The 24,340-nt window shown below is 38.4% G+C and overlaps 1 protein-coding gene across 7 annotated transcripts in view; it reads right to left on the reverse strand.

Moving 5' to 3' along the window:
* The window catches only part of FAM13C (family with sequence similarity 13 member C), a 130,745-nt gene extending 106,615 nt beyond the window's left edge, over positions 1–24,130 (reverse strand). For 4 of the 7 annotated variants that reach the window (XM_047760432.1, XM_047760431.1, XM_047760430.1 and 1 more), the window contains exons 1-3: positions 23,407–23,577; positions 16,302–16,358; positions 12,781–12,934 (exon numbers count right to left, since the gene is read on the reverse strand). In XM_047760432.1, coding sequence (XP_047616388.1) covers positions 12,781–12,934; positions 16,302–16,358; positions 23,407–23,468 — 273 coding nt within the window. In that variant the 5' untranslated portion in view covers positions 23,469–23,577. The other 3 variants (XM_047760435.1, XM_047760433.1, XM_047760434.1) reach the window with 3 other exon arrangements.
* Positions 24,131–24,340: the final 210 nt, after the last annotated feature.

Raw genomic sequence — 24,340 nt, forward strand, 5'->3', positions numbered from 1 at the left:
TCTAAGATGCAGAAGTCATTAGTGCTGCTGGCCAGTGTCTTAATCTCCCTCTGGGGACATGGTGCAGGATTAGACTTCCTTGTCCCTGTGTTTTGAAATTGTGGTTACAGGGGAAACACATGACCAACTCTGGCCAATTAGTAGAGAATGGAAATACTGCGTATGGCTTCAGGCCTAAATCTTCTAATTATTGGTTCAGAATCCTCCAGAGCTCTCTTTTCTTTCTGATTCAAAACCAGCACATTCAAGATTGACACTGTTTGGTTCATCTGGGTCCCTAATTGACTGCCATGAACAGACACTTCCTAGTGACCAATGATGGATATAGAACATGTACAAGAAATGCATTTTTGTTGGTTTAAACAACTAAGGTTTTGGATTATTTGTTATTGCGGCAGAGTCCAGCCTAGCCTAACTCAGGGGACATGGAATTATTGAAGCTTAGTGTATCTCCAGCCAAATAAGTTTATAAAACATTTATTCAATTTTTTAAGCCCCCAAGACATGTTGAACCATTAGGGTTATACAAATTACAGGTAAATACAAATCATAACTTAAAGTAAATACAAATTATAATCTCTGTTTTATAGATGGAACACTAACACAATGAGCTAGTAAATAAATGCTTAAAGTCACACATAAAGTAAGTGGCTGAGAAGAAATTTGAGTCCATATCCAGCAGGAACTATAGAGCATGCTTTCTATCACCTCATTATACTACCATTCAACCATAGCTCTGGAAGTTATTGAAGTTATTAAATTCTCTATAGTAGAGGGAGCAAGTCTTAGAACCCCATGGAAGGGCAGCAGGTACCAACAGGACAATGGTGTTCCATGGATGATTTACTCCTCTTTCTATATTCTGGTAGGTCTTGCCTCTGGGCTAAATTTATAGGGCTACATGTCTAGTATCAGAAACCATCTTTGGAACTATGTAGGGGAAATCAGATATTCTTTAAATCAGAATTTCTTTATATATGTGAAGTATAAGTTTGCACAGATAAATAAGGATAAGAAAGATAACAAGGCAAGTTTAAGAGCCATTCTATGTGGGAACCATCTTCATCTCTGCTAAGTGTAAGTAGAGATGAGTTCTGGCTATCTTCCACTGCTATACTCAGAAGAACCAATACCATCTTCATTTTTTTAAGGGTAATTCTTCAGTAATGTCCATCATAGATGGAATATCAATTAGATAATGTGGCCTTAAGCACTATAGTGCCAATATTTCAAATGTTCCATTGCTCATAAACTTGTCTCCAACCAGTTACTTGAACATAAACTCTTTTTGAGTGACAATTGTTTAAAAAATTTTGAGATTCAATGCCCAAATGAGGTACCTCACTTAATTTTAAGATTCCTACGTGTCAGTATGAGGCTGAATGTAGTTATTTATTTGAAAAGAAGCAATAAAGTTATATTACAAACATTCCAGATTCCTCCCTAAAGATATCTTTCGTCATCAGCTTAATCACTAAGAACAGGTTGGCTGTTATTTTGAAGAGAAGTATCAGAATCTGATATACCATGAGATACAGGTAAATCCAAACATTGACTCAGATGGTCTCACTTTCAAAGACCCCCTCTCTCACTCTATCCCTCTGAATTTCAACCATTTACTCTTAGTGGAGTGATGTGGAACCTGGAAAAAAAAAATCCACAGGACCATTTTTTTTTTTTTGTCTTTTTGCCATTTCTAGGGCTGCTCCTGCGGCATATGGAGGTTCCCAGGCTAGGGGTTGAATCGGAGTTGTAGCCACCGGCCTACGCCAGAGCCACAGCAATGCAAGATCCAAGCAGTGTCTGCAACAACCTACACCACAGCTCACGGCAACGCCGGATCGTCAACCCACTGAGCAAGGGCAGGGACCGAACCCGCAACCTCATGGTTCCTAGTCAGATTCGCTAACCACTGCGCCACGACGGGAACTCCCAGAGGGCCATGTTTTGAACTGACCAGTAACAAGTTTTCTCATAGATCCATACCTTAACAGGAATTGAAGTAAAACATCTTCACTGGAGCTGCACAATCACATGAGAGAAATAATGTAACGCAAACTAATGTGTCAAAAAATTATCTAAGACCAATTGTTAGAATCACAGTAAATTCATGCTTTTGACACACTGCAAAATACAAGCCCTCAAAGGCATGTTCAGAACGTAAAAGTCTTCCCTTCACTGAAAAGCAAGTGAAATTCTATTTGAAGTCCACTCATTTTAGATTTCCAGGGCTCTCAATTTCAAAGTCAATCAGCTGTAGGTTTCTACCATTTGCACTAGCTAAGTGGTTCAATCATATACTAAGAACAATGTAAAGTAGAATTATAATTAGAAACAGAGTCTTAGTTCCTTTTGGAGTTAAAAAAAATGACCCAGAATTAAGTACTGTTTTTCTTTAAAATTCAGAGTATAACAGTAAGAATAAGGACTATACTTTACTATAGTAAATAAAGTTAGGTTATTTTGCCTAAAAGTGTTCAGGGGCTTTTTATTTCTGCAGAAAGATAAAAATGTAATTTTCACAATCAGACCTGGATCTCTTTCCAGCCTTTTAACACATCTACCAGAGCCAAGTGGAAGAAACCTGATGCCAATGTATGTACACCAGACAGAACAGCTGGTCTCCCTAAGGAAATGGATTGGCATCACGATCACAGTACACAGCTCACTGCAGAAAAATTCTCCAAAAAAATTCAGTTAAAAAAACTAGTAGAAAAAAATATATGTATATATATTACACACACACACACACACACACACACATATACACACATACATCTCCAGTAGAAAAGAGTTCCCTGGTGGCCTAATGGTTAAGGATTCAACATTGTCACTGCTGTGGCTCAGGTTCAGCCTGGCCCAGGAACTTCTGTGTGCCATGGGTATGGTAAAAAAAAAAAAAAAAAAAAAAAAAAAAAAAAAAAAAAAAAAACAAAAAACCTCTCCATAAGCCTCCTACTTTTTCTCTTCTGCTAAAATAGCCACAAGGAGGACGGAAGCATGGTGCACAGCCTGCTGCCAGCTGGTAGGAAATGAAGATGGTAAAATTTGATTCACCAATGCTAACTCTAAATGCCTTCTGGAGATCCAGTTCAAGAAGGCGGTTCTGTTAGTCAAGTCTATTCATTGCCACATCGGGGATTAATATGATAGAAATACAGACTTGAATTTTTCACCAAGTATTAGAGTACACAAAATCTATTGTCTTTTTAAATACCAGGATATGCTCATTTTAATCAGTACAGAAATGTCGATAAATAGGGATTTTTTTAATTAAGTGGTAGGTTTCTACGTTTTTAAGTAATCGGGAAAGTGTGACTATAAAAAGTTAATGTGAGACAAATCGTTCCAGAAAATAGTATGCAAATCAAGAGAGACCGATCAAGACTGATAATCACATACATATTAAACATGTGGAAAACATACATATTACGGGGTCTCACAATCAATTCCAAAGTTTCTCAAGATGAAGAATTACCTAAATATTCTAAAGAGGAGAGATGAAACCCCCAGAGCTCATTGTTAATCATGAGATAAGGCAGATTTATTTTTATTGAGATATAACTGACATAATATTATAACATACTGAATTGATATATGTGATATTACAAAATGGTCACCAAAATAAGTCTAGGTAACATTCAGCACCACGCATGGTTATAATTTTTTTCTCTTGTGATGAGAACTTTTAAGATCTATTCTCTTAGCAACTTTCAAATATACAATAGAATATGTTAATTACAGTCACCAAGCTGTATACTACATCCCCAGGACTTATTTCTCTTATATCTATAAGTCTATATCTTTTGACCACCTTCACCCATTTCACCCACTCCCCATGTATTGTACAATTTTTCACAAAATATTAGAACATGTATAATCTATTGCCTTAATCAGTTCTTCTCCCTAAAAAGAGTGTTTGCTATTTAATAATACATTCTACAGGATAGAAAGTTGTTAATTGGACTCTACTTTGACAAGAAGTCTCTGCTTAGCAAAAACTCACAAGTCTTGTTTTAACTTCAAGTTCATCATATCAATAAACTCTAATATTAGAGTTATTAGTTCTCTGTGTTGTACAGTAAATCATCTTGTTCATGTATTTTATATATGGTTGTGTGTATTTGTTAATTCCATACTCCTAGTTTATCCTTCCCCACTTCCCCTTTGGTAACCGTAAGTTTGTTTTCTATGTCTGTGAGTCTATTTCTGTTTTGTAAGTTAATTTGTATTATTATTATTTTTTTAGATTCCATATATTTGTCTCTCTGTTTTACTTCACTTAGTATGATAATCTCTAGGTCCATCCATGTTGCTGCAAATGACATTATTTCATTCTTTTTTATGGCTGAGTAGCATTCCATTTTATAAATATACCACATTTTATTTATCATTCATCTGTTGATGGACATTTAGCTTGCTTCCATGTCTTGGCTGTTGTAAATAGTGCTACCATGATCACTGGGGTGAATGTACCTTTACAAATTAAATTTTTTCTCTTTTCCAGATATATGCCCAACAGTGGTACTACTGATCATACAGTAACTCTATTTTTAATTTTTAAGGAACCCCCATATCGTTCTCTATAGTGGCTACACCAATTTATGTTCTCACCAAAAGTGTAGGAGGAGTCCCTTTTCTCCACACTTTCTCCAGCTATTTTTTTTTTTTGTAGATTTTTAAAAATTAAAAATATAGTTATTATTTATAGAGTTTTTAATGATGGCCATTCTGACCAGTGTGAGGTGATACCTCACAGTGGTTTTGACTTGCATCTCTAATAATTAGTGATGATGAACATCTTTTCACATGCTTATTGCCTATCTGTATGCCTTCTTTGGAGAAATGTATATTTAGATTGACCACTTTTTAATTGGATTGGTTTTTCTTTTTTATATTGAGTTGCATGAGGTGTTTGTGTATTTTGGAAATTAATCCCTTGTGAGTTGTGTTGAATCATTTGCAAATATTTTCTTTCAGCCTGTAGGTTGTCTTTTCATTTTGTTTATGGTTTCCTTTGCTCTGCAAAAGCTTATAAGTTTGATTAGGTCCCATTTGTCTGTTTTTGCTTTTATTTCTCCTGCCTTGGGAGACAGATCTAAGAAAATATTGTTATGATTTACATCGGGAATGTTTTACCTATGTTTTATTCTAGGAGTGTTATGGTGCCATGGCTTATATTTAAGTCTTTAAGCCATTTTCAGTTTATTTTTGTGCCTGGTATGAGGGAGTGTTGTCATTTCATTCATTTATATGCAGATGTACAGATTTCCCAACACCACCTGCTGAAGAGACTGTCCCTTCTCCATCACATATTCTTGCCTCCTTTGTTAAATACTAATTGATCATAGGTGCATGGGTTTATTTTAGGGCTCTTTATTCTGTTCCACTGATCCATACATTTGTTTTTGTGCCAATAGCACTCTCTTTCGATTACTGTAGCTTTGTGGTATTTTCAAAAGTCTGGGAGGGTTATATCTCCAGCTTTTTTCTTTTCCCTCAGGATTCCTCTGGCAATTCTGGGTCTTTTATGGTTCCATATATGTTTTAGGATTATTTGTTCTAGCTCTGTGAAAAATATCATGAGTAATTTGATATGGATCACATTAAATCTGTAAATTGCTTTGTGTAGTATGTATATTTATAACAAAATTAATTTTTCCAATCCAAGAGCATGAGATATCTTTTCATTTCCTTGAATCATCTTTAATTTCTTTTACCAATGTTCTATAGTTCTCACCATACAGATAGGTCTTTCACCTCCTTGTTTAGGTTTATTTCTAGGTATTTTTTAATGTGATTTTTAAATGAGGTTTTTTTTTATTTTATTTTCTGATATTTCATTGTTAGGGTAAGAAATGCAATAGATTTCTATACATTATTCTTGTATCCTGCTGTCTTGCTGAGTTCATTTATCAGTTCTAATAGTTTTTGTGTGGAATTTTTAGGGGTTTCTATACAGAGTATCACATCATCTGCATACAATGACAGTTTTACCTCCTCCTTCCCAATTTGGATACTTTTAATTTATTTTTCTTGTATGATTTCTGTGGCTAGGATTTCCAATACTACGTTGTATAGAAGTGAGAGTTGGTACCCCTGTGTTGTTCCAGAATTTAGCAGGAAGGCTCAGCTTTTCATTGTTCAGTATTATGTTGGCTGTGGGTTTGTCATAAATGAGTTTTATTATGCTGAGATATTAAATATCTTAACCTCTTTGAGGACATTCTTGCATTTCCTTCTTGGTTCCTGGACTTTTATAGAATCAGCAAATATACCCAAAGCACTCCTCTTTTAAATAATTAATGGGTACAAAACTGTAATCACATTCATACATATAGACAAAACCTCAGATTTTGCTACTCTGTGGACTAAAGTTAAGTTGCTCAAAGTAGGATTGAATCTGAGCCTCTATAAGTGGAATTTCTGATTCTAACTTTGGAGTTGTTCAGAAAGGTAAGAAAGCTTTAAACTTCCAGTGGTTCCTATCTGGCCCCTTCTCCCTTGCCCACACCCTCATTCCCAACCTGGTTAGGATCATACTGAAGATCCACTCAGGGATCCTAAATATAAACTTTGTGAACAGAGAACCCAGAAGTGGCAACAGCTAAACCTTCAGCTTCAAAAAGGGTTGCTTCTAAGTTATAAAGTTGTGCCCATAGGGTCTTCACAGGTACTTTTGGTCAATGATGATCTCATACAGACCAGTTAGAACTGTGTTTTGATGATGGCAACAAGCATCAGGCAGGATTTGAGCCATAAACTCAAGTTCCCCCAAATAAATCCAGCTTTATTAACAGAACTACTCTCTCCACCACGGTGCATGGGAAATGTGGTTAACGGGTCATTTACCCTTTGGTCAAAATTCTTATGAGTAATGTAGATGGACCTAGAGATTATCATACCAAGCAAAGTCAGTTAAAGACAAATATATGATATCACTTACATGTAGAATTAAAGAAAAAAAATGATACAGGAGTTTCCACTGTGACATAGCAGGTTAAGGATCCAGTGCTATCTCTGTCAATCCCCAGTCTGGTGCAGTGGTGCGGTGTAGGTTTCAGCTGCAGCTCTGATTCAGTCTTTGGCCCAGGAACTCCCACATGCCCCAGGTGAAGCCAAAAAATATCAAAATAAATAAATGAAATGATACAAATGAACTTACTTACAAAGTAGAAATGGACTCACAGATATAGAAAACAAATTCATGGTTGCCAAAGGGGAAGGTGGGGTGGATAAATCAGGAATTTGAGATTAACAGATACACACCAATATACATAAAATAAACAAGCATCTACTATATAGCACAGGGAACAACAGTATCTTGTTACAACCTACAATAGAAAAGAATCTGAAAAAGAGTATACATATATGTTTAACTGACTCACTTTTCTGTACACCTGAAACATTGTAAGTCAACTATACTTAAATATAAAGAAAGAAAGAAAGAAAGAAAGAAAGAAAGAAAGAAAGAAAGAAAGAAAGAAAGAAAGAAAGAAAGAAAGAAAGAAAGAAAGAAAGAAAAATTGGGGAAAAAAAACTTTTATGAAACACATAGTCCTATTAGACTCTTGTATATTTGTTCCAGTTTGTGAAGCTTTGCCTGATGATATTTGACAGCAATACTGTAATATTATCAATGATAATTGTGGTTATTATTTAAAACACTGACTTATCCAGATCCCTACTTCTTTCATGTGAATCTAGCATCATCCAGGCCAGTGGTTTTCAATCAGGGATGCACAACAGACTTGTCTGTGGAGTTTTATAATATAGATGTCTAAGAGCCACACCAGACTTAATGAATGTTTTACCTGATATTCTTGGCATCTTCTTTTAGGATAATTATGCCATATTTTTCATCTGTAAGAATTACATTCCTCCATTTTTGTAAAACCAGAAATAAATTCCCTGACTTCTTTAAAAATAGGCTTATTTATTATCCTTTGAGACACTCTAACTTGGGAGGAATGCTTTTATTACGCTGTTTTTCATGCCACATTGTGCACCATTTTTATTATGAATTGTCTTCACATTTGAAAATTATTAGTAGTAAATTAACCAAAATCACTTTCGGTTTCTGTCATCTAAAGATGTTCATTTTCCTCAGATATTGTCTGCAGGTTCTCCTATCAGCTTCAGGCCAGAGTTTGTGTATTCAACAAAGAATGCACTTAAGAGTCCCATGGTAAAGGCTCAGATATTTTAAATAACTGACTTTTCAAAGAACAGACTCTTGGGTTATAGGTGTCTGATGACACCAGTGGGCTGAGTCAAGACCTGCAGAACTTTAGTCAAGAAGCAGACAACTTCATGTCACTGCTAACCTAAAATCAAGTGGAACAAGCATTAATTACACACAACTGAATGGACTGATAACGGAAATCTTACAGTGGTTATCTGATTGGAATATTGTTGTCTTAACATTCTGTCTTCTGGATCTATAAGAAAGACCTTTCTCTTTCTACATCAACTATTAATTACTCATTTAATTTAGTAGATTTTTACTCTAGTTTTCTTTTTATTATCTTCTGTATTCTTGATGCTCTGGCATTTGGGGCCTCAGTGACTAGGAACAGATTGCATCTCGGTGGGGGGGGCGGATAATCAATTCTTAGGAACAGAAAACATATCAAATAAATTGGAGTGTGCCTTTCATATGCAAACTAACCAATTCTGAGCCCATACTCTGAACCACCTCCTCTATCTGTCTCATATTCTCCAAAAGGCAATTTTCCTCTGCCTCATTCCAGGACCAGTTACCAGATCAGTAGAGAGAATCCCTATATCTCAGTGTCCACTGAAATTATTCAAACCAGCCAATTCTAAGCCTGTTTACTCTCACTTGCCTTGCCTTTTCAATTAAAAACCACAGTAAAGCCCCTTGCCCTATCCTCCTCCCGAACAACCTTGGTGCTTCCCCATGTGGCCCAGCATGACAAGGCATGCCACCCCCACAACCCCTACCTAAGAACTGTGAGTAGGAAGCTTTCCAAATAGTAGTCATTTTCTGATCTATTAGCCTCATCATAACTGAATGTTAATAAAAACCTGTATTTAAAAACCATTCTGTTTATATAAATTGAAATGACATATTTTAAAATGATATCTGAGTCTTACTAATAGCCAGAGTTCAGAAATTCATACCAAATATCCTTACTTTCAATGGCAATAAGGTTATTTCATCTATTCAATAACAATGTCTTCCTTTTTACCAAGATATAATTGGAGAAATATGTTATGTAACTAATGTTTCACCTAGATCATCATATTGAGACTGATGCTCCTTGGATAGGGTACAACAGGCCAATTTTAAGGAACTAATGTGCCTTAATCATGGAGTCAATGCCTACAAAGGCCTCCTAGGATAATTAGTTTGCTAGCTAGTTTACAGGGTCCAACCTAGAGGCAGGAACCTAAAGTTATTTTGGGGACCTTTAGAAGAAAGGAATTCACCCAAATATATAAATACTGCAGGTGAAATAAGGAGGAAGGAATTTCTTGAACTTGGTTTCTTGCCTTAATGCAAATAATAGAGGCATTAAAAGTCCAATCTGAGATTTCTTATGAAAACCTCCAGAAAGAAGTGAATTTTGTAATTATTCAAAATTATATGGCCCTAGATTTTGCAAAGCATATGTAAGAGGACCTCTATGGTAAACTAACACTCTTGCTATGCCCGGATAAATACTAAGACCAAACCTAATGAGACTAGTCTTATCTTGTCATTAAAGTTAATCTTTCGTTGAGATCATCATGATCACAAGGAAGAAGGAAGGAAGGAGGAAAAGAAGGCAAGGAAAAACAAAAGACATTGAAATTGAGTGGATGTCCTATAGATACCTACAGATATTATAACTTTTGCCGATTTTGAGAGCATTTACAAATTTATTTCAGCACTCCTTATCAGACTATAAATGTGTGATACTTTGCATTCTTTTTTGAACTGGTTAAAAGAGCTTATTGGTTCCCTCATTAATTTATGATTTAAATAAAATCTTTGATTCTTATTTGTGTAAGAGTCAAGATTTTATTCACTTTTTAAATGAATTTATAATTAAATGAAGATATAATGCTTACATTTTATAGCATTTTATACCATTATATATTTTACCTATATATTTAAATTTATATATCATTTTACAAATAATACATATGTAATATATAATATTTTATATGATTATGGTAATATTATATATATGATTACATTTTTCCAGTTTTGAGTTGTTTAGTGAATAATACGGAGGGACTGAGATCCAAAGACAGACAAGAAAGATTAACTCACTGACCTCCAGGAACTTAAATCCTAGTGGAGTTAGAATTCACTCAAACGATTTGTCTAGCTTATGTGACAAATATCACAAGCTTTAAGGCACAGAAGAAAAATACATATAAAATTTTCTCCAAAGTAATCCTTTCAACATAACTAATTACTGGTTAACAACATATGTCACCAAAGGAAAAAAATTCCAGAGTGAAATAACAGGTTTTATACAAAAATTAGGGTATGAGTGGTATAAGGAGGTAAGTAAATCACTAGACTCATACTTGAATGCTCTGGGTACCTCTTTGTTAGAAACACTGTCCTTTTATGGAAAAGACATTCCACTCAAATTCTTCCAAATCTGACTCAGGTTATGTAATCCCTCTGAACCTTCATTTTTCCATTTGTACAAAAAGATAATAATGCCATTCCATAGGATCATTGTAAACATGGTACATGCCTGGGATACAGTAAATGCTTAAACAAGTTTTAGCTGATTTTATTTATATTATTATTTATATATGCTCAGTTCTTGGTGAATACTCAACCAAGATTAAGTATATCTCTCCAAAGAAAATGGGAAGAATGAAATCTGTTTCAAATTTGTCTAAAATGTGGAAGGCCTAAAATAAAAGTATCAAAGTTTTCTTAGTCATTAGGGAAAAAAAATCTCATTGTGTACACAGAGATGTTAGGAATGGACTGGAAAGTTTACCTGCAGTCCAGGATTCCTATGTCATATTATCAGCCAGGATTCTACCAGCATATTCCTCTTTTGAAATCTTCCTGTATATGAGCAACATGTTGGGAATTACATGCCCCATTAGCCCCTTATTACAGGTAATGACTGTGTAATTTCTATGAGGCCAGACTATAGGATGACAAGAAAGAGGGCATTTTAGGAAAGACAGCTGGTCACCCCAAGCCCATGATGTCACGGGTGACCTTTAATAGGAGATTCAAGGTCAGAGCCTCCCCAGAACCAGTCAGACTCTGCAGGCAGCCTCTGGGTACCTATGCCCTCTTCAGCACCACACTCCTAACCAAACAAGTGTTGGGTACATTCAGTCATAGCCAGGGTCTCAAGTTTATCATAATGTATATGCTATTTTACACTTAATCTTTCTCTGCAACTCAACTTAGTTTAAACTAGTCACAGCACAGTTTCATGAATGCATAGGGCATTTCATCTCACTGCAAAATTAACTAAGAGGTCACAATGCCAAAAAAAAAAAAAAAAGAAGAAGAAGAAGAAAGAAATGAGATAAAAATCACAAGGCATATAAGAAAACTACAAGGTCAAATAAACTGCCCAGCCAAAGTCATTATAGCAAGAAGATCACCTGGTGCCCATTTGCTAAATAAGACTTAAAATTATTATATAATTAACCTACTACACCTAGAACCTCCCACATTATTTTATTTTATTGTACTGCTTTTTAGGGCTGCACCTGCAGCATATGGTAGTTCCCAGATTAGGGTCAAATCGATGCTACAGCCACAGGTCTACACCACAGCCACAGTGACATAGGATCTGAGCCACATCTGTGACCTACACAACAGCTCACAGGGCAACAGCGTGTCCTTAACACACTGAGCAATGGGAGGGATCAAACCCATATACTCATGGATACCAGCTGGATTTGTTTCCATTGTGTCACAATGGGAATTCCCCACATGATTTTTAAAGTTCACAGTTAAGCATTAACAAAAAAGCCAAGGACACATTAATGAAGCACCTATGTCCCCAAAACTCTGTTAGGTGCATGACAAGTATAATCTTAATGTTGGGGCCACTAACCTCCCAGTAAGATTAAAATGGATTATTTTCAGTTAATCTCTTTTAAAAGCACCCAAAATGATTTGAGAGGTTTTAAGATTTTTAAAAATCACATTCTTTGATACATCCATCTACAACAAGAAAAGTAAAATAATTTGTGTGTGTGTGTGTGTGTGTATACACACAATATTACTTGAATCAAGTTGGAAAGATGATCATTCATACATTTAAATACTTACTGACCTTAAAGAACCAGCTACTAAACACACACAGCAGACAAACAGGCACATACAGGCTTGAAAGTTTTTTCAAAGCCATTAAACTGCAGCTAAGAAGCATGGCTCTGGATAAACACAGGATTTTTGATTTTATGAGAAAAATCTCCAAGTTTGGGACAAGAGCTACATGCCCTGGATAAGTGAAGATAACTGGAGATCCTCCTCCACTCTCCCCTGCAAAGGATGATCCAAATCAATGATGTCAAAGTCTAGCATGAGAGAATACTGGTTTGAAAGGGCGCTAAAAGCGCAGCCTGCTTGCTCAGAGCACTCCGCTATTAACCCAAGGGAGCATGCATGCACCCCAGGGTATTGGTGCGGGATGCAAAGACAAGTCACGCAAACCTCCACCTGCAAAATAACCTGCCCAGACCGACCCACCGACGGTCACCTGAACTGTGCCCTGGCCCGGGAAGCACTGGTCTAGGCAAACGCCTGAGGGGGTGGAACCTCGCTACCTGACTTTCTCCGTGGCTCCTCCCATTCTCCGCCTTGAAGATGGACTTGGGCTTCCGGGACTTGAAGTTGCCCATGCTGGATCGCAGCACGTCAGCCGCGGAGTCCTCTAGCGGAGCCCTGGCGTCGGGGTAATTTTCTTTATTGTCTTCATCTCTAAAACAAGAAAGACCCAATTTAGAAAGCACCAAAAAGCCTATAATAAACTGCCCTGGGAAGAAGAGGCTGGAGGTCCCCATTGCTACTCTATTTTCCCAGTACTTGGAAAATTTTAGCAGACTTTTTTTTTTTTTTTTTAAGTGTAGACTTCATTTCGAAGGAAGTGAATGTCACTGTTTGGATCACCCCACATTCCCTTCCAATCTTTGTTAGTGATACGTAATTTTTTGTCATTGTAGCTTTGCACTGTCATATTTATTTTTAATTTTTCACCTCAAGATGGTTTCCCATGTCATATTTTTCCCCTCACAATAATCATCTGAGATAGTCTGCTCAGCTATTGTCATCCCAGTATATAGACTAAGACTCTAAACCCCAGAGATTAAATAAAATGCTGAATAGAAGGGCTAACTCACCCAGACTTGCAGTGCTCAACTGGGTCTCCACTCTCTAGGGTACATGTCTTTGTTTCAAGGCATGATGTTTCCTCCTCACTGACAAGTCTTTAAGCATCTCCTTACAACTTTCAGACGCATTTAAAAGTCTAACTGGGGTCTATTTTAACAGGATACATACTTCCTCAATAGAAGATAATACAAAGGTCAAATTTTACCCAACCAAGCCATCCATCTGAATTACACTCTCAATGCAAAGCCAAAGATCTCAGTGTCTGGGTCCTATGGGTGTAGAATTGCTGGCGAAGACTGAATGGACTGGTGTTACGTCTACACACTCAGTGCTCAGTGGGCACTGCTCATTTTCACACATCAATAAAATTCAACACAACGTCACCCTGCTGTTTCAATTTCCTCAAAAATTGTGACATAATAACACTGCTATTTGAAGTCATTTGTCCCTCTTAAATCTAGGTGCATTTTTTTTCTTCTTTTGCTAAGAATTCCACAAATATCATGGACAGAGCCAAATGGGGTATTCTCTTTCCACAATCAATATCATCCTCCTTAACCCAAGGGCAACTAGATCATGGTACTAGATCATGCAATTCTGTACAACTGGCCACTTCCCCAGGTGGTGTCTTTCCCTCCTTCTCTCTGACCAGAAGCATCCATAAGAGATTTTGACAAGGTCAGCTAGGAAGCAATGCTTTGTCACTCAAGCCAAGAGACAAGACCAGCAAAGGAAGGATTTCTGTGCCCACTGCTCTGGATGTCTTTTGACAAGTGAAAGATTAAATGCACTAAGCTGATAGCAGAAGGATGAGCTCCAGTTAGTTTTTCAGAGAACAAAGAAAGCATTGGGACAGGTGGTCTAGATCATGACTGAGGGCATGCATTTGGGCATGATATGGAAATAAAATTGTGTGAAAAAGTTAAACTTAAGCCTCAGGACAAATTTAGAATCTGGGAAAGGTAAACCCAACAGGTGAAATAATTCTTCATATTATTAACTTTAAAAAAAAAAAAAAACCACAATGCTAGTGAAATTGGTTCATATTTTCCCTTAGGATCATTTAAAAAAAATTCAAGTCACAAATGGGTTTGGAGACCAATATCAAACCATGGGTTGGAACTATACTAGTTCATTTGAAATGCAAGTCTCTCAATAGGAACAAATACTACTCATCCACACACTCTTGGATGAGCAGCAAAAGAAGGAATAGCTGCCTTTGCAGTAACCTAAGTGTTCCTTATTCAAGGAGGATTCTAGAACACTCGATAAGAAAACAAGTGATTTTTCAAATTTAAAATTACTCTTTTGATAGACTCACTCCTAAAATGGCACCTAAATTTTGTTTTTATATCATATTTTCAAGGCACCCAAAGTTTATAAAAGCCATTTCATGCACCTCCTTGACTTGAAAGCAAGGAAAATGATGGAGTGGGGAGAGCAAAAAGCATCTTCCTCTGATATACAAATATAAAACCTAAATACAAAAGTCATCTTTAGAAATATATTTCCAATTGGTTCCTCAGAATCCCCCATAGAATACAGGTAATGTAAATTAGGTAACTGCTTATTGGAATCAATCATAACTGAGAAGGAGCATGGTGTTCTGAAAAGAACAAGAGTCCAAAAGATCCTCTCACTCGTTAGTAATGCAGCCTAAGCCACACTACTTCACCTCTGTGACCCTCATGCATAAGATGTCTGGCATCTCTACCTTGCAGAGCTAATAGTCTCTGTGAAATGCCTACCATAGAAAGTTGGCTCAAAGCCACAACTCAATGAACAGTGGCTATTATTACACTTACTTGGGGTCTTAGGCCAGTGTTTATTTGCAAAGAAAAAAACCTGAGGTCTATATTTAGTCTTCCCAGTGCCTTCAGGATAAATTCCAAAGTCCTTAGCAGGATACATAAAACTTTTGTAATCGGGTTTTTGTTTATCTCTGGAACTTTCTTGCCAATCCTGGCCTCCTCAGTTCTCAGAATTCCTGCCATCCTGAACTGCTTGCTGTACCTTCAACTTGAATTATTTTCTCTTTTCTCTGTTGGCTTTCCAGTAAGTTACTCCCTCTGCTCGGTTACATCATGGTTTGGGAGCCTTATATCCCATCGAAAACAGTCATGCACCATGTGTAATTTTCTTTAGAAATCCATCCCAGAAACCTTGCTGAGCTATTGAGGTTCTTCTAAGAGAACCCTCTGTTTACTTCTAGTAAAAGAGCACTTAATACACTGTAACATCCACATCTATATTCTTGCCTGTCTCCTCCAGTGGACTGAATTCCTGGGGTCAGGGTATAGTTTATCTTTCTCTACCCCATATTTCCACTGGTTTCTGGCTCATAAAATAGGCCTTCAACAAATGTTTGTTATCCAACAAGTTATCTTTAGCATGGGACAGACCAGAATCCAAATTCTGCCTCAGAATGGCTGTGTCATCTTAGATAAGCTCTAATCCCTCTGAGCCTCAGCTTCTCCATCTACAGGATAAGGAGGAAAACATCCACTTCCTTTCAGTTTAGACGAAATAACAAAATGTACGTGAATGTGCTTGGGACAAAGCAAATATGGAAGAAATGGTTAACTGTGTTGGTTTTGCCATCATACTATGAACCCCTTGATGACCAAGACCACCCTCCAGACACTCAATGACATGTTTTGTGAATAAATCTAGAACCTCTTCCTTAAGTTCTCTTACAGTAACACTGAGATGCACTAATCCATGTGTAATCCAACAGGAATTTACTGAGCATTCTCCATATGAAAGGTACTGTCCTGGATGCTAAAAGTGGTATCCACCCAAAAGGGGATAAGACAAAACTTCCTTCAAGAGGTGATCATCTATTAGAAGAAATGGGACCTGAGAACAAATTATTAGAATTCAAAGAGACTCGAGACACCAGACCCAGATGGTTTCTGTTCTTCATGCTTAAGAACTAAACAATGGTGAGTTATACCTCAGACTGGAGCAGTCAGTCTGATCTTCTTGCAGAGAGACTGTGTCTTCGTCACACCTGGGGAGAAGGAAGAAAACATCAAATCCAAATGTCTGTGGCAGCATAAGCAGCAATAGTCTAGAATTATCTTAAGATTAGCACAAAAAACTAAAAAATGGAACAATCTTTACCACTCTGGCCCAAACCAGCATCAGTTCCCAAAATGTCTACCAGGTAATGAGAGTAATGTCATTATATTTCGAGAGCCTAAAAGCTCAGAACCAGAGGTAACATTTCTTTTTTCTCCACTGCTCTGCATCACCTAAACTAACAAGTTCTTAACAAGGACACTTAGGTGGTCACAGTACTTGAGGGAATATCTGATACCAAGATTGCTGGATTGTTGTTGGCTCAAAAGAAACCCTACAACATGCCTCTTGGCATTATTTCTGCCTCAGGCAGTCCCAAACCACACCAGTTGCCATTTGGCTTTCTCCATTGGCCTCCAAACTTTCTCGATCTCCTTCCTTTTCACAAAACACCCGAAATAACCTTGTGGAAAATTCTTGGCTCTTCCATATTGAAAACTCTCCAATGCTCCATACTGCCCTAAGGGAACCTAGAGTAGGACCATTCTCCCACTGCCTTGTGTGAGGGAGCCTTTGTTCCTGTTCTCAGCCATTCTCTCCCACCCCACCTCAATCCACACTACTCCAGCCTGAAATGCTTTTTCCATCTTCAATTTCTACTCAGCTTTCATGCTCAAGTCTCCCAAGCTCTGGGAACTTCCCTTGCCAAGTTCACCCATGTACCTTGTTTACACTTTAACCTTAATACAGAAATGTTTACTCTTCATTCTGAGGTTTTAGTAACCAACCATATCCTGCCTAGAATGGTTATGCAATTCCTTTGTACCTTTGAGTTGTTTTTTTTTTTGTTTTGTTTTGCTTTTATTAGGGCCACACTTGCAGCATATGGAGGTTCCCAGGCCAGGAGTCGAATCGGAGCTACAGCTGCTGGCCTAAGCCACAGCCCACAGCAACACCAGATCCAAGCTGCATCTATGACCTACACCACAGCTCACGGCATCCCAGATCCTTAACCCACTGAGCAAGGCCAGGGATCAAACCCTCAACCTCATGGTTCCTAGTCGGATTCGTTTCCACTGCCACAGTGGGAACTCCCCTTTGAGATCTTTTAAATTAGTTGTTAACTCCATGACAAAAACCATTGTTTCTTTTTCTGGATATACTATTACAGTGCCCACAGCACTGTCCCAGAGTAAACACTCAATAAATGTTTGAATTGAATCATTAACTCTGGTTCCTCAGCAAGTCTGTTCCCTGAAATAATTTCACACGCATTTATAGAGCATTCACTGCCTTCCAGGGACCGCATTAGGCATTGGAGCTCTGCTTCTCAAGCTTTTGGGAATTTGGGACTGACCCTAGTTGGTTTCCTATATCCAATTCACTGTGGATAGACAACTTGGTAAAAATACCAAAGGAATGTCAAATTCCTATAAAAATTAAATGCAGATTCCCTATTTCTGTCCTTTCTGTCTCTGAGGCAAATTACAAACGATTTGTGAGCCCACACTTTGAGTAGCACTACTTCTAAAGGACAGAAAGTTGAAAAAGACCTGGACTGGGAGTTTGGGGTTAGTAGATGCAAAGTATTTCATTTAAAATGGACAAGCAATGAGATCCTACTGTATAGCACAGGAAACTCTATACAATCTCCTGGGATAGACCATGATGGAAGATAATATGAGGAAAAGAATGTATATATATTTGTGTGTGTGTATATATATATATGTAAGTATATGCACACACATACACACACACATATATATACACATACATATATACACACATATATATGTGTGTATATATATACACACACACATATATACATATATATGTGTGTGTGTATATATATATAAATATATATATGACTGGGTCACTTTGCTGTATAGTAGAAATTGACACAAATATAAATCAACTATACATTAATAAATTTTTTTAAAAAAAAGAAAAAAAGTAAAGAACTGGACCCTGCTCTGGGAGAGTCACAATGTAATGAGTAGACAAAACCAAATAAATATTTACATACATAGATATAACCATAAAATAGTATTTATACTATGTGAAATCATTTAAATTTTTAAAATATTCCTTACAAGCCATGGTGTATACTTTATTCACAGAACAAACTGATGAAGCCTCAGTTCTTTTCCCTTATTACCCCTTTTAAATTATGGTTTTGTAATGAATTAAACTAAGGCCACCCACAGACTACAGCCCTCTCTACCTGCTGAAATATTTTATTCCTGTGGCAGTTTAAAAAAAAAAATCCGCCAACTTAACAGTATGCTCTCCTTAACAAAATGAACTAAATTTCCGTGCTTTCCCATTTTTTTGACTCTCAATAACCCACTTTGTCCATTTCATGGAAAACAACAATTAAATTCCTAAATGTTGCCTTGTTCTCCCACATTAGGAGGCATTTACTTTCATAGATCATCTGAGCTTTGTTACATGAGTAAAAATGTTTCCCAGTAAAAGCAACCTAGCTAAGTAGAAAAATCAATGAAGAACAGAAATCTGGAATCATTGCTTCTGAAGAACTAGGGTTCAAAGAGAGGTTCAGCCTCAGAGCTCAGCAATACCTATTGTTTGGGAGTTTGGCAAGAACTTTTTTCTCCCTCTCACTTATTTAATCTTTCTTCTCCAAGTAGAATTAGTTAAAAATGGAAACGGGGCACCAGAGCATATTGCAGAGGCTTTCTGAAGGATGAGGCCAGAGCTAATTAGCTGATCCAATTTTAAGGACTTCTGAATAAGTCTGATCACCACTCCAGAAGATACAATTCCTAGCTTGGCGATATGGCAATGAAACAGATCTCCCTGTGGCTTCTGTGGTGCACATATCTAAGCTCTTTCGGTTTAATTGGGTTTTCATTTGCTTCACTGAAGACCATCAAGTTCTACTAAATTTACATCTTCTTTCTGATTGTTTTACTGATTCCTTGCCCAGGAGCCCCCTCTACAAATATATAATACTGGCCAAATTATAAAACTGCATTCCACAGTGGGAACCCATATCCAGAGGTCCCCCCAAAAATCAGCGCAGATCAAATGCCTGATTGGTCTTGGGCATGAGATTCTCTTCCTATATTATATCCCAACAAGAAAATTTAAAGACAAATCTCTTAAATGATGTTCTCCTTAAATATTCAAAACTGGACATCTTCTAGTATAATGTTTTTCAAACTGCAAATTGGGACCCATTAGCAGGTCCTGAAATTAGCCTCTACCAGTATTTTGTTAACATTGTTGGTAGAGAAACAGAATACAAAATGTCAGTATTATGCGGGTGAAGCTTTACTTCATGAAACTTTTTAAACAAATCATGTATTTATTATACGTTATAAATATACATTGTATAAATACAATATGTGTGTGTGCTGGATTGCAATACAAAATGTTTTTCTTGCTCTTGTCCATAGTAAAAAAAAAATGTGAAAGACACCTTTATTAAATGACTTCCTTTAAGGTTCTCATCAACTAGATTCTAAGTCCCAGAGTTCTTAATTTGTGGTCTCCCAGACAGTAAACAGGTAATTTGTCCTTGAAATCATTTCTTTGTGAAATGCTCAGGGTTGTTACTTTTCCATTTGGACTTTCATTTATCAACCACAAACAAGAAAAATGTTAGATGGTACTCTACAGCTCACTTTGTCTTTCATATTATCTCAATTAAGCCTGGTGATGCTATGAAGCAGGAATTACCTTCACACAGGGGCTAAGGAATTGCCCAGAATTCCAAGGCATAAAGCAGTGATGCTCATGTTGTTTCTGCTCCACCAACTCAGCCCACCAAATAGTCTCTTCAGTCTCTGTTCTTAGAGGCTCATGAGAGAGAGAAAGTCTTATTTCTTAGCATCATGGTAGAGAAAGAAGTGCCCATGAGAGATTTTCTTTTTTGACTTGGGGTAAATAAGAAGAAAGGCCTCAGACTGGTGATTAGATAAAATGTAGTTGTACCAGGCAAGGACAACTACCTGCAGTACCGTGTTCTTTGAAGGCCAAGTTGCTGAGGTACAGGCTGCAATCCTGTGTGACTGCTCAAAGTGTGTCCCCAGAATCACTTGTATCAGTGCTACCTGGAGTGCCTGATCAAAACAGAAGGTTCCAGGAGTTCCCATTGTGGCTCAGCGGGTTAAGAACCCGACAGAGTCTCCATGAGGATGTGGGTTCGATTCCTGACTTCACTCATTGGGTTAAGGAGTTGTTGCTGCTGCAATCTGCAGCATATGCAGCTTGGATCTGGCATTGCTGTGGCTGTGGCATAGGCTTACAGCTGCAGCTCTAATTTGACCCCTGGCCTGGGAACTTCCATATGCCGCAGGTGTGACCTAAAAAAAAAAAAAAAGAAAATTCTAGCTTCAGCTCCCCACTACATCAACTCTCTTGAGGGTGGGGCCTCATAACTAGTATGCTTCTAAAATGTTTAACACTGCCCGCAGGTTTATGAAACCCAGACTAGCACTGGGCTGACTCCAATCCCATCATTTATTTCCAGGTTCCTACTTCAGAATAAAGCCTGGGAAACTGAATTTTTCACAAGCCTCAAGGCCCTTCCCCAGTTGAGACTGAGGATCAGCTGGTTTTTAAAACCACTGCTTTGAATGATAATTAATTCCTTACAGAATTCATTGCTGGGCAGACTTCATTTCAAATAGCGGATTAGCCAGGGCAACATAAGAAATGACCATGGAGAAAGAATAGATGAAAGGGTGCTACAGATATAGAAGGGAAGGCCAAGGCCATTCTGATCTTAGCAGTGAACTGGTCCAGAGCTGCACAGACAGGGCCAGGCATGGGACGAACTGAGAAAAGAATTAAAATATGTCCTTGATTCCCTCCAAAGTCCCATTCTCTTTGACTCTTAGAAGACCCCTAGCTGGTCAAGCAGAACTCTATTAATAGACTATCTGATAACATAATTTATATTAAAGCCTTAATGACAGCTTGAGTTCACTTCCCAGGGGCGCAGACTTTTTAATTTCCATTTTAATAAGGGTCACCACCAGAATCCTTCATCCAAAAAAAAAACAAAAAACAAAAAACAAAAAACCTCTGGTTAGAATTTCAGACACGAAGGAAGATAAGTACATGTGGGTCGGAGGGAACAGGAGTGGGATGAGGACAGAGGAAGGAGAAGTTTTCTTGTATCCAAAACATACAAGAGAAGCAAGGGCCTCCTCAGTGTATACCAGGAGCAGACCCAAATACTGGCTGAGCACCTGTTACTTCTTGGTCTCAGGATCATGCATCCTGGTCCTGCTGGCTTGGGGGTCATGCCCAAAGAACCAAGGAAAATGGTTCATATTTCTAAGAGGAGGAGAAAATAGTATATTATACAATGGCTAGTTTTAAATGACCGTAGTCTGTGCTGTCACACCTATGAAGATTTTGGTATGTTTTAAACATGACCCTCAGATTTTTAGATTAGCCAGATGGCATTCCAATTGTCACTCTGTGCCTTTTAAAATAAATCACTGTCACTTCTCTGAAAACAACAACAGGATCTTATGCAATCAGAACTCCTTGGGGAGTGTCCAAAGACAAGGTACCAGACGTTCCCCAGCATTTCACTCTAAAGGATTTTTAAAAAATTGTCCATGTGAAACCTGGAATTAAGTAACTTCATGGTGAAGCTGCTATGCCTGTGGCCGACTCTGGGGATTCTGCCACACAGGGGTCCTGAGAATCAGGCCCAGAAATCACTTGGTGCTGTAGGCACAGCAAAAAGAGGGAAGCAATAGCTGTGCACCTGAACCAGGGAGTCACATCCTTATCTTTGGCCTGCAACTCTCCCTCCCCTTAGGCTTTTACAAAAGCAAAGTTGTAGCATCCTTACTAAGCAGTCTCATTAACAGGATGCAGGTCCCAATGAGTATTTTACATTGCATCTTCTAAAATCAACCCTGGGGCTTTTTATTTGTTTGTTTCTTTTTTTAAAGTAATTCCACTTAAGTCAGTCCAAAGCGCAATACCAAGAGAGTGGCATATCCAATCAGAGAAACAAAAGAATGTGAACAAGAGAGCCTGGGAAGCCCTGTAGAATCTTACCTTCCATCACCAAGTCATTGTGACAGTGATGACTTGAAACTCACATAATTTATTTGCCTATTAGGAAACTTTAGCAAAAAGCTCCAAAGTTACTAGGCTTTCTATATCAAACTTGCAGCATTTTTAATGTAGTTGAGTATAGAACTTTATATACCCCTTTTCCTGAAATGCTATTAAATGAAGTATAGACATTCATACATATATGTATATATATCAATTATACATCAGTTATGGTATTAGCATAATATACTATCTATTAATTTTTTAATATATATGTACAGTATTAGAAAAACATATTAAGGAAGGGATGGCAAGAATTAAAGCCATAAACTATAAACATCTAATTTAAAAAATACCATGCATGCTGGTCTTCACTCAACATTACATGATTTTAGCCATCCCAATCAAACACTTTAAACATAGGACTGGGTAACTCATTCCTCCTCTAGCCAGATCTCTGAGGTCAGAAGACAAAATTGACAAAGGGCATGCAAGAAAAGTTTACTCTATTGTGTCTTAAAAATCTATAGTCAAGAGAGGGTGAGGCTAAGTTTAGCCTGTTTATCACATGCTGGAATTGAACTCATTTCACATCCATCTCTTATTTGCTGTAAATATATACAGCACGCTCCATGAAAACAGATACCAACATTGGCAAAATACAACAAAGCTTCCTTGCTGACATGTCAAATAGATTTATTTTTAAAAAAAATATCTGAACTCCGAGAACACATATCTGGGAGCACTGAGCTCCCCAAGCCATCGGTTTGTTTAATATCTCTCCCATAGTTGCTAAAAGGCCAATTTCAACCTATAAAGATTCTGGGCCCCTTCTGCCGGCACTTCTCGCGGTCTTCACAGCCCCAGATTACAGGAGACAATGCATCTAGTATCAAGAGCTGCTAGGGACGGTGGAGGGTACCTTCCCGATAGTTGCTTCCAGAGAAAGGCATGCAAGTCTTATTTTATGGACAAGAATCACTTACTCGGTTACAGCGGTGCTGCTGAAGGAATTATCCTGAAGGCTGAAACAGAAACAAGAAAACATCAGCCAAGTCTGGCCCGGGAGCCGTCTCCCTGATCGCTCTCCGGGAGTTAGAGCACATACACAAACATGGCATTGCAAGGCAAGTCTCAGGGCTCGCCCGGCACGCTTGCTCTACCTTGGGCTGCTGTCTGCACATGCTCGTAACGACACCCCCAGCAGGGGCCCAGCCGCACGGGCGAACCACAAAGCCCAGCAGCCCGTGAGGCTGCGGGGACAGAGCTGGGCGGGGCGCGGCGGCGGGGGCCGGGACCCAGGACCCCGGGATCCCCGCAGGGAACCCCTGGAGCGGTACAGTGCGATCCCAGTCTCGCCAGCCGGGCTCTGGCGCGTTTACTCTTGGCCACCCAGTGCCAGCCACCCTCGGGAAAGCCCAAGTGTTTCTGCCTAGGTGCTGAAATCCCCTGGGGTCTTGCTTTCTTCCAGATGCCTCCGACCGATTTCATAGACACCCCTCCCCCCCCCAAGGGATGGAGGCTCTCAGAGATTCATCAGTCGTTTATAAAAAGCTGGACGGGAACGGGGGGAGGGGAACATAGCTGGGTGTGTGTGTGTGTGTGTGTGTGTGTGTGTGTGTAAAAAGAAAAGCCTCTGAAAGAGGGCTCGCTGTATCACACCAGAACTGTCTGCACTCTTTTATTTCAGTACCATAGAGGAAGCGGCCGGCCCCAGGGTGCAGGTGAATGAGCCTTCGCAGGGCAAGCGGAGAATTTATTCAGGCATTAGCTGGTGACTGGGGCGACCCGCCACGGGGTGGGGCTTACTCTGCCCAGAGCAGCCCTCCTGAACTCCACTCCCAACCACCTTTAGAAAGGATGAGAGATGAAATCCACTAAAGCTATCCCCTTTAAATAAAGGCAGCCCCGTTGGGGGAG

This window comes from Phacochoerus africanus, chromosome 15 (genome assembly GCF_016906955.1).
Source record: "Phacochoerus africanus isolate WHEZ1 chromosome 15, ROS_Pafr_v1, whole genome shotgun sequence".
Taxonomy (NCBI): domain Eukaryota; kingdom Metazoa; phylum Chordata; class Mammalia; order Artiodactyla; family Suidae; genus Phacochoerus; species Phacochoerus africanus.